The sequence below is a fragment of the Crocodylus siamensis genome, chromosome 5 (assembly GCF_052110815.1).
Source record: "Crocodylus siamensis isolate JL-2025a chromosome 5, ASM5211081v1, whole genome shotgun sequence".
NCBI lineage: Eukaryota > Metazoa > Chordata > Crocodylia > Crocodylidae > Crocodylus > Crocodylus siamensis.
Window position 1 is genome coordinate 205,212,714 of NC_143399.1, and position 16,098 is coordinate 205,228,811.

Genomic DNA, 16,098 nt, shown 5'->3' on the forward strand with positions numbered 1-16,098 from the left:
TGCAGCTTCTACAAGCTGATAGACAACTAGTGCTAAAAAACACTGGGGGGGGCGTTGAGTAGTATCAGTAGTAAAGGGGTCTAAACACAATTTTTCTCTGTGCCAATGGGAAAGGAGGAGTAGGAGAGAGCATTTGAAAATGTTGTACAGAGTCTGGAGAACTCTGTCCAAAATGTAACAACATAGGGCAGATCTGCAGCGTGAACTACATCATAACTTCATTTGGGTTCATGGCTGCATTTTAGTCGAGCTCTCTTTAACTCTCAGTCTAATGCAAGTTCACTAGCCAGAGAGGTAGCTTGGACCAAACTTACTAGACTAGAAAGAAACTCTTAAATACAGAGACAGGGAAGTCATATATAGCCACTGGAATAGTGATTCTCAAGTCAGGGGGCTGAGGCACTGTGGGTGGCTTGAGATCCTTTCAAGGGTGCCATGCAACTTTAGCACTGTTAAGTGTGGAAACACGATTCACAAGATAAGCACAAAGATTTCAAATAGGAATCCAGAGGGTCAAAAATAGTTCTGCCATGTTGAAGTCTTCCTGAGTTCTTTGCAACAGAAGAAGTGTTCTATTATTTTTCTGTAGTCAGAAAAAATGAGAACTAAGGGCTGGCATTTTTCAAGGAGTGCCTCGAGTCTATTGAGGGTGAGAACCACTGCATTAGAGATGAAGGCATTTTGTACTTCTCACAAGAGACACCGGGGGATAAATACAAGCATGCTGCAGCCTACGTGGAAGTAAATGCTGCCATCTAGCGCCATTGAATTGTCAGAGCTTAATCCAGCTTGCACTGCAGCTTGCTGCATCCCAAATTCAAGCTCTGAACAACAAATTAAAACCAGACAGTAAATGTCACTGAAGCTATTTTTGTACAGTCTTTATTTAATAGGCTGAGCATCTTTAATAATTCACTGTTGTACAACAAGCATGGTAAATTGCAATATAACCTATACTGACTTCACTGACTTTTACTGCTTTCACTGCTAACCATTTCAGCAATGCAGACACACACACTCAGCAGCAAGGATGCTACTGCTCTTCTAGCATAGAAGGGGATTTTAATTCTCACTCGTGTCATCTGTGCCCTTTACCTCATCTAGTTCTCTCTCATGGTGGGGGGATGGACTTTCATGCCTAATCATATATTATTGGTTCAGTCACAAGTTGGCTTTTAAATGAAACTTTTGTACACAGAAGGGAATTTTCAGTGTGGAGCTATTTTAGCCCCAGTCCCCTAGTTCACAGCTCGAAATCCACAACTTCTCAAGAGCTGGGTCTGCTACTTTGACTCAGGGCAATGTCACTGGAAGACAATGAACTTGATGCACTCAGTTCTAAGCCCTGCTTCCACAATCCACCCATCTTTCTATCCAAGAGAACTTCTAGTTATTCCCACATCTCGATTTGTTTCACATTTTCTCCAGATTACAAATTCTTTGGGGCAGGGAATGTGGGCTGCCTTGTACACAACCACATGCTCCACACTTACTACTATCACTAAAACTTTCATCAAACCCCTGAAGGGTTATTAAATCAATGCATGCATTTTGAAGGCTTTCCAAAAACACATTACCAGCTCTAATGCATTGGATATACCCATTACATTCTGATGGAGGCAGAACCATCCAAGATTACATAACGTTTCAAATCCAGTTTTAAAAAGGTATTGCTATTCAGTGCATGTCAATATTAAGCTGAGCATACCTAACAGTTCTGCACAGCATCCATCACATTAGTTACACAATCCTTTATTTACAAAAGAAGAAAAATAAACTCTTAAATAGGATTTACCATCATCCAGTGAGGTAGGACTAGGATAAACATGGTGGGTTGCCTTTGACTTCTCCTCAGTTACTGTTCCCTAGATGGGGGGGGGGGGAAAAGTGAAATATTCCATTAGAATCCTCAGCTCTATGGATATAAATGACCTCCGAAAGAACAACTTGCCATTCAGTAATAATACTTAAAATATGATCTTGGTTATCTAGAATAATGCAGAAAGATCCAGTACATAAGTATTCAACCCAATTACTTGGTTCCAGAAGTGCCAGAAGAATTGCACCTTGATGATAATCTAATCCAGAGGTTCTCAAACTGTGGTCCGCGCGCTCCATTCAGGTGGTCCGCAGAAACTCGGGTGCGGAACAACTGAGAATATCAGTACATGGCCCTGCATTTAATCTCTGTTGTCAGAAAAAATAAATTAAGTGGGCCGCCAAGACCCTCAGCAATTTTCAAGTGGTCTATGAAAAAAAAAAAAAAGTTTGAGAACCACTGATGATCTTCTGCATTATACAAGACTATTTCACCTAGCATTTCTTGTACCCTTTGTGAGACACCAAGTAACAGAGAATCTACCACACCTTTGGGGAAGTGGTGGCAATGTTTAGTTACCCTCATAGTTAAAAGTCTGTGTGCGACTTCCACTGCAAGTTGGTATCTAACATCAGCTTCTAGCCATTAGATCTAGTTATGGTTGGTCTCCTAAAATAAAAAGAGCCCCTGATATCAAATATCCTTTCAGTGTAAAATACTTACAGGCCATGACCTCTTAGCATTTTGATAGGTTAAACAAATCTCTAGCTACCAATTTCCAAGCCTCCAAGCATTGTTCTTGCAGCTATTCTTTGAGCCATGTCTAATTTTTCTTTCTTTTTAAGTAAGGGCATCAGGACTAGAAACAGCATTCCAGCTGTATGCTCAACGGCAGTGAACACAGGAAGAACAAACTCCTGACTTGTATACTGTGCAGTATGATACTAATTGGTTTTATACAGCTAGAGATTACATACACCCTTTGGGCCACAGCCCTGGGATAATGGTCATGATTATTCATTATATGCAAACAGTTGCATTCTGCACATGCTGTAATCAGGAGGGCTGGGAAATAGTATAACCACAGAGCAGGGAGCTACAGGAGTCATGGCAAAAGGAGATGAAATAAGGGTGAAATCAAGATAATGACATAGCACCAGAAGTAACATTAGTACAATATAAGATTTATCAATTTGGCAAGGAATGAGACGGAAAAAAATATGGCTACGGATTATTTTTATTATTACTATTATTTTCAATTCTGCTTGGCCATATTTCTATTCCAAATCTATCCATTAGGGTTAGAAAAAAGTACCTTTTTAAATATGAATACAAAATGCCTTGAGTTATTGCTGAAGGCGCGCAGAATTTATTATGCTGCATTACATGTGCATCATGAACGCTACCTCTACTCAAATATATAAGAGCAATAGCAAACATTTTAGACTAAAGTGAATAATTAAAAGAACATACAATTAAAAATTGAGTCATTTGTAAATTCAAAATCATTTCTAGGCACCAGAATATAGCTCAGGACATGGACAAAAAACACATTCCAGTAAGCTACAGAGGGCAGGCACACACTGCATTTCAGCTGCTCTTCAGTGACGGTCTGTGCGCTCACCATTTCCCTGCAATAGGTGAAAGCTAAACTAGGCTCACTTTGCCCTTTTTCACTTAAAGTAAGGTGTGCCAGACTAGCTTTCCCTTACTGTGGGGTAAGCGTGGGCCCCAAACAGTCAGCACACACACCAGCTTCCCCAATGGTAAGTCTAGTCCCCTATTCTTCTTTGCAGCTGCGTCTCCAATCCAACCTTTCTGTATGATCTGTTCCCAATATCCTGAACAGGGCACTGCTTCTGGTGTTGGTGTTGCCAGATCTTGTGGGGTACATTGCAGTGCTACAGGGCATCTCGGGAGATGATCCATGGTTTGCTTCTCCTGACAAACACAATGGTTGGTTGCATAGAAACCCCATGATTTCATGAGAAATCACAGCCCACCATGTTAGCTCACTGTAATTTGCTCATTTGTCCCCAACTCAGTACATCTAAACTGGAGGAGCCTTAGCTTGTTTCTAATGTGCCCAGTGAGACAGTTATTGCCATAACTTGAACAGTGATAATTATGCATCCTATAACTCATGACAGTAGGGTAGCGCATGACCTCCTCAGGTCACCGGCCTGACAAGTAACTTACACGACGAAGAAAAGAGCTGTACGCTGCTTGGACAGCTACAAGGAGCATTATGTACTATGGATCTGAGGAAAATTATATTAATTTTTTCTCTGACACTATAACTAGATCACCAGATGGTATCTGCATGAGGACTAATTGACCCAGGACTTATTACAGCTAGTTCAAGCACACAGACACAGAGAACACAGAAACCTTTCTATTTTACCTTTGGAGGTGTTTGGTTCAATAATATCCCCTGGCAACAAGTTCTAGAGGCAGTTATAGGCTATTAAAAACAATCCCTTTTATTTCAGTCAGTCACACTGCAAGTCCTTGATGAACAGTGTCCTTAACTTGCTGGATCACCCTGTCAAAGACTTCAAACTTCCTTTTTATGTCACTTATAAATGGCATTATTTAAATTACTCTTTTAAAACTCAGCCAACATAAGCAATAAAGTGTAAGACTGAGAGCTTAACAGAGTAGATTTAAAGAAAGCTTCTTCCAAAACACCAGTGAAAAGTGAAAGGAGCTTTTATTGCAGAACAGGGAAAAAGCTATTAGTCTGATCCAGGCTATTATTTAAACATTACAAAAAGAGCCCATGCTAAATTTTCCTGCGAATCTGCTGATGTGCTGAATAGGTGATTCTTGACTTTTCAGACAAAGACTGAGAACAACTGCCCAAAGCCAGACTACGTCCACACATACCTGGCCTGGCAATAAAAAGTTTCACCATGGGCCACTACTACCAGACCTACGTGCTCTGGCAGCTCTGCAAGGCTTCGCTACAACAGCTAGGCCCCCGAGGAACAAGCCCACCAGGACAGCAGCACCTGGCTGACAGCCTGGGAGTATCTCTAGGGACCATCAGCCAGGTGTCAACAGAAGCTATTCCAGTCAACAAGACAATATAGCAACTCCACAGCATAGCAGAGATCTCTGCCCTGCCACCAGAGAGAGGCTTTGATTAGGGTGGGTTTGATTTGAATCACTGGTCAGAAAGCCTCAATTTTATCACTGTTTTCTACAAAAAGTGCACTCTTGTTGTTTGATATAACCTTAACATATATTATTCATAACTCAGAAACAGGTGTAGGTTTCATTTTTAGAAAGCACACACTATACATTTTAAAGCAGTAATTTTGATATGTTTTCAGATTAATTTTGCAACTACATCAGAAAATTGAATTATGATATGGTTATTTTATTTAACAAAGCTAACTGAAGGAGATACTTGTGAAGTCACTGGGAGGTGAACTCTCTCCAATTCACTAGATTAATCATGGATATTTGAGGGATGTTTTTGCCATGCTGTATTAGAAGGACATCAAATGAGCAGTGCAGCCATATGTTATTTGCTTGGAGCTTTCTTCACTTTCTTCTAGATTTCTTTTCATCTTTGATTACTTCTCTTTTTTACAGCGTGGCAAGCCTGCTGCCATGACAGGTTTTCCTGTCTAGATCTCAAATCAATGGAGAGGCTACACTCAAACGTAGCCCTACAAGAGGGTTGACAGATGGGTAATCAGGTCTGATGGCTTTCACCTCCATATACTGTTGGTTAACAAGGATGTTCTCTCTCAAGACACACATCCACAGTCTGAGAACAAAAACAAAGCATCACAGAGATACTTAATGAGATCTTTTAGACTGAGCACTGAGTCTCATTGGGTAGAGTGGTTTTCTTTACTAATCTAGAGAGGAGCTTCTGGGAACCCCATATGATTGCGCCCTTACCATAGTCCGTGGCCTCTTGTGACCTTTTTATAAAACTTTTCTAAAAAGGTTACATGAATATATTGTCTCAAATAGTATACAACTAGAAGTTATAATGCCTATTCCATGATGATATATTTGAGCTTTAATACATCTTAAATTAAAACCATCTTTATAGGGGTTTTTTAAAAAAGAATCTTTAAAATAATAAAAAATATGATTAAATTGGAAAAAATCTGATCTAAATTAATAAATAAATAAAAATCACTGATTTTTACCCACCCTGGCTTTGAGTATGAATGCACTGAAGTTCTGCAAGCAGTGCTTTGCCATGTATGCTGGGCCCAAGCAAGGCTTCAGTTAACTTAATATTTCTTTTACATTAACAGGTAAGGGACTATTTAGAAAAGTGGGACGTGTCCAAGTACACAGGGAGACGCACAATGCACCCAAGGGTGTTAACAGAGCTGGCCAATGGAACCGCAGAGCCGCCGGCCATTATCTTTGGAAACTCATGGTGATGAGGACAGGTGCCAGACGATTGTAAAAGGGTAAATATAATGCCCATCTTTAAGAAAGGGAAGGAGGAAGATCTGGAGAACAACAGACAGGTCTACCACACCTCAGTACCTGGAAAAATTATGGAGCAAGTCCCCAAGGAATCTAGTTCTAAACACTTGAAGAAGTAGGAATAGTCAACATGATTCACCAATGGCAAGTCATGCCTGACCAACCTGACTGCCTTCTATGATGAGATAAGCTCTATGGATGCAGGGAGTGGATGTGATATACCTTGACTTCACCAGTTGTTTTTTTTATATGGTCTCCCACAACATACACATAAGCAAGCTAAGGAAGTATGGATTGGATGAATGGATTGAAAGGTGAACAGAAAACTGGCTCGGTTGTCAGGCTCAAAGGGTAGCAAAGCTATGGCTCAATGTCTAGTTTCTAGCCAGTATCATGTGGACTGTACCAGGAGGTGGTCCTGGAGCCACTTTTGTTCAATATCTTCATCAGTGACCTGGAAGATGGGGTGCACTGCACCCTCAGCAAGTTTGCAGTTGACACCAAACTGGGCAGAATACAAGATACACTGGAAGGTAGGGCTAGGATTCAGAGAGACCTAAAGGAATTGGAGGATTGGGCCAAAAGAAATCTCATGAGGTTCAATAAAAACAAGTGCAAAGTCCTGTATTTAGGATGGAATAATCCCATGCACCAGTACAGGCTGGGGGATGACTGGCTAAGCAACAGCTCTGCAGAAAATGACCTGGGGGGGTGACAGTGGACAAGAAGCTCAGTAGCAGCCAGCAGTGTGTCCTTGTTGCCGAGAAGGCTAACGGCATCCTGGGCTGCATTAGGAGTGTTGCCAACAGATTGAGGGAAGCGGTTCTTCCCCTCTATTCAGCAGTGGAGAGGCAACATCTGGAGTCCTGTATCCAGTTTTGGGCCCCCCCACTACAGAAAGGATGTGGACACATTGGATACAGTCCAGTGGAGGGAAATGAAAATGGTTCAGGGGCTGGGGTACATGACTTGTGAGGAGAGGCTGAGGGAACTGGGCTGATTTAGTCTGGAGAAAAGACCAAGGGGGGATTTAATAGTAGCCTTCAACTCCCTGCAGGAGGGGTGCAAAGATGATGGAGCTGGACTGTTCTCAGTGGGGGCAGATGACAGAACAAGGAGCAATGGGCTCAAGCTGCAGCAAGGGAAGCTGAGGTTGGATATTAGGAAACTCTCACAAGGAGGGTAGTAAAGCACTGGAACAGGTTACCCAGAGAGGTGGTGAGATCTCCATCCTTGGAGGTTTTTAAGAGCCAGCTATGTGATGATGTAGTTCGGGCTGACCCTGCTTTGAGCAGGGGGTTGGACCAGATGATCACCTGAGGTCCTTTCCAACCCTTGTTTTCTATGATTCTATTTTAACTGTATGGGCAGGGTTCTCTTAAAACCAGAGCACCTCTGGCTTAAAGGTTTAGCTTCTCTGACTTTAAGTCTAAAATTTGGATAGATTGTCAGCTCCTGCCTCAGGCAGCATCTATTTGGCTGGAAAAAACTGCTGCAGGCAATGCAAGTACTATAGGGGACACTCCAAAGGGCTTAAATGTAATATGAACAAGTGAAGTGGTCAGCCTCCCTACGCATGAGGTATTACTGCAATTTGACAGACAGGGAAACAAAGCACCTTTGTGACATGCATAAGGATCCCCAGAACTCCAAGACAACCAGAGACAGAATCCAGGCCTCCTGACACCCACATGTACTCCTTTCCCCAAGACACTCCCATCTCTATCCTGCTTTATTCTTAGGTGCACAGTTCTAGGATGACACCTACAGGCCCCCCTTACAATAATGGCTGCAAACACACAAAATGTAAAAACACCACCACAAAGACTTGCGTGAGCTTTATATCCATTACCTGGTGACGTTTGACAATATCCTTTAGCTTGTTAGCCAACTTCAGCTCTATATCTGGAATGAGGTAGATGATTGGTCTGCTCAAACAATTATTCTAGAGGAGAAACAGAGAGAACTTTAAATCCAGCATTTGTAGGCTACGCAAAGGAATCCATCAGGAATTCTTCTACTAAACACTGCTGCTTAACTTCATCGCGAGTCTCTTGTCACGTGAACTGGCTTGTTCTTGCATTTAACAGCTCAATTCAAAGCCTAGTAAAGTTCCAAGCATCTTTTTGTTAGCTTCAGTGTGTTTTGGATCTGGTCCTAACTTTCCACTTACAGCAGTACTGTTAAGCATCTTTAATAAAGCCCTGATTAGGGTCTAGCCCTGCTGTACTAACGTGTACTTGTTCCTATACTGCTGAGGACAGCGATAACAGCCATATTAAATAAGCATCTACTTAAAGGGAATGTTTACTTATCTCTGTAGAATCACAGCGAAACAAAAGATATAAAGATATAAATAAAACATCAGTAAAAACTAAAGAATACTATGACATCTTGGATTCCTTTCCTCCCATTCTTGATTTTACTAAAATACTTAAAAAGTATGCCTACAAGATTATCATGGTATTATCCTCAGTGGTACTAATAAACTAACATTTTAATTTGTCTTCCTCAAGTGGTGGGGAAGGCATCTATCTGCTGCACAGCACAAAGGATTAGTGGTAGAATACTGTGTATTCCACCTCTAGGATAATAGTCAAAAATTGACTACCCACCTAGCCTCTAGTTTAACAGCTACTTTCTAGTAGCTATTCAGTGGCTCAGACAAAGCAAGTTGCAAGTCTCAGTTTGATCATAGTAGAGAAAAATCAGAAACTGGACCCTTTGGGGCAGTTTCAAGAGGAGCCAATGATTGAATGGACAAGCAAACTATCTGCTCAATCCAAGAGTTGGAATGAGCTGGGTTGCTGATGTTTACAGTGCTACTCTTCCATTTCCTCTCCTGATAATCCAGCACTTCTCATCAGTAAAATTTACCTAAATAACATTTTCCTTTCATATAAGTAGTCTACCTTTTGCAAGAGCGGACCCATTTAACAGATTTTGACCACATTATTTCTTAAATCCTCATACTCTGGCATTTGAGTCTAGAAAAAGGATTGCACAGATCCTCAACTTTATCTTAAAGAAAAGTTAGTCCCCAATTTAAAATGGATTTTGAGCAGTTCCCCTGCAGTTAAGTGTTTCCTCTAGCTCTACCTCACTAATTAGTGAGAATTTCTAAATGAGATCATAGGAAGAGATTAAGAATTGGAGAGAAACTTTTCTGAAAAGATGCATCTTGGTATTCTCATGAGTGTCAAAGGTCACCTGAGGCATCCAAAAGACACTGAACCACTTCCCCAGGGAGGATGAACTATACTGAGAAACTAAACAAAATGTTTGTAGCAATAAGTTTCTTGCCTGCACTAGCATCTTCTCAATGTTAATGAACATTTCCACATTACGATCCATTCGGGATGGGTTCTGAAGGTCAAACCTCCGCCTGTAAGTGAAGAATATAGTTTATAGAATGAGACAAAAAATGATGCTTTACGTTAATACAGCATTAATACAAGACAGTTTTGTACAGTTGCTGGACATGAATGTAGAATTATGAACACATATGTTTAATATTTCAGCCCCAATATTGTACTTCTGCTTCCCTTAAAAAAAAGTCCTCATATAAGAGAAAAAAATTGCAGCGATCATGTGACCTGTTAACAGCAAACTAAGCCTGAAGACAGCCAACATGATCAGCAAGAGCAGGTAGCCAATTAACTATACTACTTTGGCCTCCACTGGGATCAGACAGAATAGCAATTAAATAGAAGCAACTCAGCTGCTGGAGACATGGCTCATGTTTGCATCAGCGACTGATAAGAGGGGAACAGTGGGAGCACAGGCAAACAGACAGTCATGTCTCTAAACATTTCCCATTGTGTTCACTAGCCTGTCAGATGGAAGTTCAAGTGGTACAGCTCAAATCCACTACTGTACTTTTCTGAAGTAGGTACATATGGCAGAGAAGGTTGAGAAAGGGAGATTTACTACCCTGCACATAGTGCACTCAAAACATTCACCTTTGCATTTAACTGGGGTCTACGGTCAATTTTCAAGTGGGAATGTCACAGTAAATACAAAAATCACTGTCCTTGATTTAAACAATTTCTTGCCACTAAATCTGAGCAACATGTTTTAGAAAGCAACTTGAATTACAAAGATATATAAAACATGTCCATTTGCACAATTTAAGTGCATTTTCCTGCCATTTCTGGGCTAGCAAAACCAAGAAAGGTAGTTCACCAAGCCAGATCATTCAAAAACAGAAAGACAAGTACCACTAAAAACCTCAAAGAATCACATCTGAGATAAAACTGCACACAATACCATTGAGTTAAGTCAGTGAGGGAACATCCCAGGCTCAAAAAGTCTGAGCCTCAAAGCTGATTTTTCCAGTGCTGTTTTCCTCCCCGTTTCACATGGACAAGCATAACACCACACACTAGTTTATGAGGAAGCAGCAGGAAAAGAGATGGGCAAGTGCCAGAGCTTTGCTTTCACTAAGATTTCAGCAACTGGAAAGTAAATTTGTTGGAAGAAGAAAAAATAAAAGAATAGTTACTGTGTGAAAGTTACTTGAGCTGCTTTACCATTAAAAGCTCAGGAGGTAGCAGGAAAAAAAGAAAAGTATCATTCCATAGATCCCAGCCAGATACCCCATACCAGGTTTTAGCAATGCTGGAAGAGAGAAAGGTTTTTAAAGCAGTTCAATTCATGGCAGCTTCTTGTCATTTCATGTTCTACTAACAAATTTAAGAGACATGGTAAAATCCACACTAAAACAATGTTTTGGTACAGTTATTTTTGTAATACAGCCTTTTGATTTACTCGAGGCTGGTTGGAAGGTTTCCTACCCCAGTAATAATTCAAGGCCTACCTAAAAGATGGAGAGAAACTAAAACTAAATGGAAAAAGCCCTCTGCCATCATTCTGAGTTGGTACCCCTTTTATATTTACTATACTTTCATCCTCAATGGGAGATTTTGCATTTTTCTTAAACACAGCAGCTTACCATCCTTGTTCATTCTTATACTTGTAAGCAGCACCAAGAACGTGACATAATGTGCCTCCAGCTTTGAAATCCAGGAAGCACTTTGCCTAGAAACAAACAAAAATGAGAAAGATGTAACACTAAAACACTCACTTTCATGCAACATAATTTTACATACACTACTCTCATACAGGACAGAAATAAAGTTCTCAATTATCATTATATTTTTAGCTAGACCTTGCTTTATAAAGGCTTTACTATTCACTCCTTCTAAATTAACGTCATTTCAAAAATAAAGTTTGAGTCTACACACCAAGATCAGTTGCATCCTAAGCTTTACCCCAACACACTCTATCATACTGCCATAACACCACCAGCCTGGTGCAAGATTCCTCCAATACTATAAAAAACCCAGAGTTTTGGCCTTCTTCCTCCTTGACTGGGAGACAGGGAAGCTCAGCATTCACTTAAAACATTCCAGCTGTTTTCCTAAAGCAGGGTCCTTAGAAATGCAAGCAGATGTAAGCCGACTGCCAGAGTGAAAAGAATTAAGCTGATGTGCTTCACTTCAGAAGCAGGATTGTGGACAGCGGGCTGCTTTTTTTTTTTTTTTTTGGAAAAAAAGTTTAGTTTGCAAAGATCAGGAAAAAGTTCTCTTACAGGCTCACTCAAAAGTACTAAATCCAACTCCTTTTAGACCACAAATGGAAGCACCATTCCACCAACTAGCTGAACACACTTTACACAATACACTGTGCAAAATGACATTTTAGACAGAAATACAGAATTGAGGCTAGAACTGCAGCAATGAAGAGACCAAAAGGGTCTGTTAGACCCCCTTTTAATCCACTCTCTCCATTTCATGTAAGATAATTGTCTACAGCTGACTTTCCAGAGTTTTGGTCAGTCTTATTTGAAATTGGAAAGCATACTTCAGAGTGTAACCTTATTTATGAGGATTACTAGACAGCTTAACATCCATATCTGGGAGAAGCAAACATCTCTGTCTGGAAAGGCAAGAAATGGCAGACATTCAGAAAGTTCAATTACAGGCCAAGACTTCAAACAGTCAGACTTACACTCACAGAAAATACCATTCCATTTAACTGTTTTTTTAAAAACAATGAAGACAATTATAGCTAAAATGTTGGCACAGGTGTTATTATTTGGAACAACACACAGTGACAGCTTTTAGGAGCTAACTGTTAAAAAAGCTAATTACAGGATATAAGGAGGCAGTTTGGGTAGCCTGAAGCAATCTATATACAGCAGCCCTAGATGACGGAGGGAAGTTTGCATTCTGTAAATCCTGACTGTGTGAAAGGCAATCTTCAGATCTTACCTGTAACTTTATTTGTCATAAACTTCAAATTAATCTCATTCAAGTAATAAAAGACTGTTTATACATGTTTATAACAGGTGGGTCTACCTTTATTAACTATGATGCACAATTTCTCATTTCTAACCCAAATAACAGAGCTTAGCAACTGCTCTGATAATTTAAAAAGCGGCAAACAACATAGGCTGCCTTTTAGTAATTTTCCAAAGGTGAGTTTCACCTGCAAAGAAACCTGGTTATATACCAGAAGGTTTGGTTTTAAAAAGCATCTCCTCTCTTAAGTAAGCTTCAGACACAAAAACAAAACTCTCTCCAAATATAGGGATGATAAAATGAGATAAATCAATCATCTAGATTTGCTTCCACAAGAATCTATACTCCCTTGATGCTCATCTCTGACTAACGTTAGAGAAATACTGCAAAAGAAGGAGAACTCATGTTATATTATTTACTTGCTTAAGAGTGCAAGGAAGAGACTGGCTGTAATTCAAGCCATATCTGCCTCCCTTCCATGTATAAGCTTACAGAATACACACTGCATTTCAGTATTAAAAGCACCCCCACACAGGAAATAAACATTTTCAGATTCCTGAGCAGTTCAGCATGTCGGTCCTGTGTCAACAATGTTAAGTTATCCTTTAAGTACACCATGATATTTTGCTTTCTGCCAGGCCACAGAGCCACATGCAGGGAGACTTGTCTCCTGTACTCCCAGTGTTTCCACTACTGGCACCTAAACATAAGAGAAGGAACAAAGAGGATGGAAGGTAGGAGACAGGGCTGTGGTCTGGGGGATTTATCAGAGAGGACGCGGGGAAAGAAATGGGTATAGAAGAGGACGACAGGGAAAGAAAACTGAGCTGCTAAAGCACCTCCTCCCCTAAATGCTGGAAGAGAAGCCAGGAGACTCCAAGTCGTAGTAGACCCCCTGCATCAGCAACTCCCAACATGCCCACTACAAAGCATGCGCCTCCTCACCCTCCAGAGCCAGGCGACACATGCAGAGAGCTCACACCTAGCAAACTCTTTACACAGGCTTGTGTGAATATGCTATTTGGAGCCAAACTGGGAAAAAGAAAAGAAAAAAGTTCAGATCAAACTGACACAAGTATTTTGGTTGTCTTTCACTACAACAGTGACATCCCAGTCTGGGCATCTTGGCTAGGGATAGAAATGACACAAACAGATCAGAAACCACTTCTAATCTATAACAGAACAGAAGTTCAGTGCACATAAACAGCTTTCAAAATGCCTGAAACCAGCTAAAGATAGACCTGAATGGATGCAGCACTGACTTAACTGATTTAGGTTAAATCGGTTTATTGAACTACTTCTGTCCCAGATCCCCTCCAGAGTAAAGATAACTCACAATACCCCAGCATCCCAGGATGCTTTGCACCTTCCCTGCAAACATTCCCTCAGGGTGGGCAGGCTAGCCTTGGCCCAAACGGTCTCCTCCAGCAAACAGAGTGACATGCTCTAGCGCCCCCTGGCTTCTGGCCTGGGTCACTGCAGGCATGTGGCTGCATTTCTGTAATCAAAAGTGAATGTCTGTTCCCCTGCTTTTTCGGTTTAACCCATGCATCTTAGACTAACCTACAGAGATTAAACTGATTCGGCCTCAGGCTTTCTGACTGTCTGTACTTAGCCCTTAAATCAACAACCATTCACTCAACAACCTAGTTGTTAGGGCACTCGCCCAAGAGCGAGAGATTCATTAACCTGAAGATCTCATTTATCCACAGAACATGCTCGCCCCCTGCCATGGGACACTGTGGAGGAGGTGCTCTCAATCTCTCTTGCTCATGTTACTCTTCCTCTATAAAAAAAAAAAGGAATATTCTTTGAAGCAAGAACTGGCCCCAAGCACAGTACCCAAGCTGCTTAATCTTTTCCTTGTTTTACTGCAGAAAATTCAAAGCTTCACATTTTCATGAAACAATTATCTTATGACCAGGCTTTCTTAGACTGGCGTTTTATGAGCAGCTGACTTCTGGGGGCCAAGTTGAAAAGGCCATAGTGGTAGGACAGCTATCAGATCATGGTTTGTGTTGGGAGCATTTCAGACCTCATTTCTACCCAACTGTTTAGAGCAAAGGGGGTCATGTTCCTTTACAAAGGGCTGTGTGACACTCCGGGAGCATCTGGCAAAGCAGAGCTGATGCCAAGCTAGAAAGAGAACATTTCTTCACTTTACTGACAAACTTTCTATATCACATGAGTTTGTATGGGAACTAAAATGAAGTGCTTTGTATATTAGGACTAAAATTGCTAATGGATTTTAGAGGAATTTGGAGAGAGACTGAATTATCCTGGCCTGAGAACAACGTAAACAAGACTTCCGCAAGCACTTAATTAGGGATAAGGATGGGGGGGAAGGGCTGCTCTTGGTCTACCATCTGTTTGGTATTGCAGAGGAAACAAAAAAGGTAAAGAAAGGTTTCAAAGCTGCTGCACACACCTGCCAACTCATTTGCCCACAGTAGTCCAATCCTACTCTTATTTAGAAAAAAAATAAAGGAGTCTTTGTTGTCTCGGAGCAGGACAAAAGGAGTCAAGACAGCTGGGTTTTCTTTCTGCCTCTGCCACTGGCTGAAGGCCTGACATTGGACTCACTATATCAATGTATCCATTAACAGCATGGGGCCGATATCCCCTGTCCCCCAACACCTGGGGTACAGGTACTAGTTGTGACCCAAAAATAATTTGTCCCAGAACTGTGACTGGTCCCAATGTGGGGCAAGAGAATTCCTCGAGGCCAGATGTGAGGTACCCTGGAGGTACATCTGACCCTCGAAGCCAGATGTGAGATTTGGCTAGGTGATCACATAGAGTGGCAGCCAGAATCAGTGTCCCCATCTCCAGCAGGAAGCAGGACTCTGTAGCTCAACTGCTCCAACACTAGCACCAGATGCCTCCTCCCTTGACATGCTCTGCAAAGGCTCTTCTTCACCGAATAAGCTGTACGTTTGAGTACTACTGACCACAAGCATCAAGTGGAGCCCGATACAGAGCAAATGGCTGTCAAACACATTCAAAGGTGAGACGGAGGCAAGGCTGCTCCTTTGGGTTTATCAAACAGAAGCAGAGATCATATCAGAGCCACTCAAGTCAGCAGCAGAGCCCTGCAGACTGAATTACTATAGGACAGCCTCAAGCCAGACACAACATAACCTGGGGCAGACAAACCACCAAGCAGCCTTGCTTCCTACTCAGTTGTGAAGCGGGTGGGTAGTGTGTAGAAGAAACCAAGCAAGAAGGAATACAGACACACACACACAGGATGACATGCACTACCAAGCAAACTGAATTTTTGGTTGTAGCCGTAATGGTCTAAGGACAGAGGCAGGCAAGGTTCGTTGGGTAGATGCGATACTTTTATTAGACCAACTGAATAGTTGGAAAAAAGATCTTCGCAAGCTTTTGAGCGCAGACGCCCTTCTTCGGGTATAGGGAGCCTATACTGATGCACTGAAACACCACAGACAGAGCCTCCACGTGCACAAGTACTGGAGCACATACCAAGGTATTACACAGCTA

The 16,098-nt window shown here is 41.4% G+C and overlaps 1 protein-coding gene across 2 annotated transcripts in view; it reads right to left on the reverse strand.

The window, feature by feature from the left end:
* SMARCC1 (SWI/SNF related BAF chromatin remodeling complex subunit C1) overlaps positions 1-16,098 on the reverse strand; it is a 139,963-nt gene that overhangs the window by 106,521 nt on the left and 17,344 nt on the right. For both annotated transcript variants that reach the window (XM_090048004.1, XM_090048003.1), the window contains exons 3-6: positions 11,241-11,326; positions 9,590-9,671; positions 8,139-8,231; positions 1,796-1,865 (exon numbers count right to left, since the gene is read on the reverse strand). In XM_090048004.1, the coding sequence (XP_089904130.1) occupies positions 1,796-1,865; positions 8,139-8,231; positions 9,590-9,671; positions 11,241-11,326 (331 nt within the window). The remainder of the gene's footprint in view (positions 1-1,795; positions 1,866-8,138; positions 8,232-9,589; positions 9,672-11,240; positions 11,327-16,098) is intronic.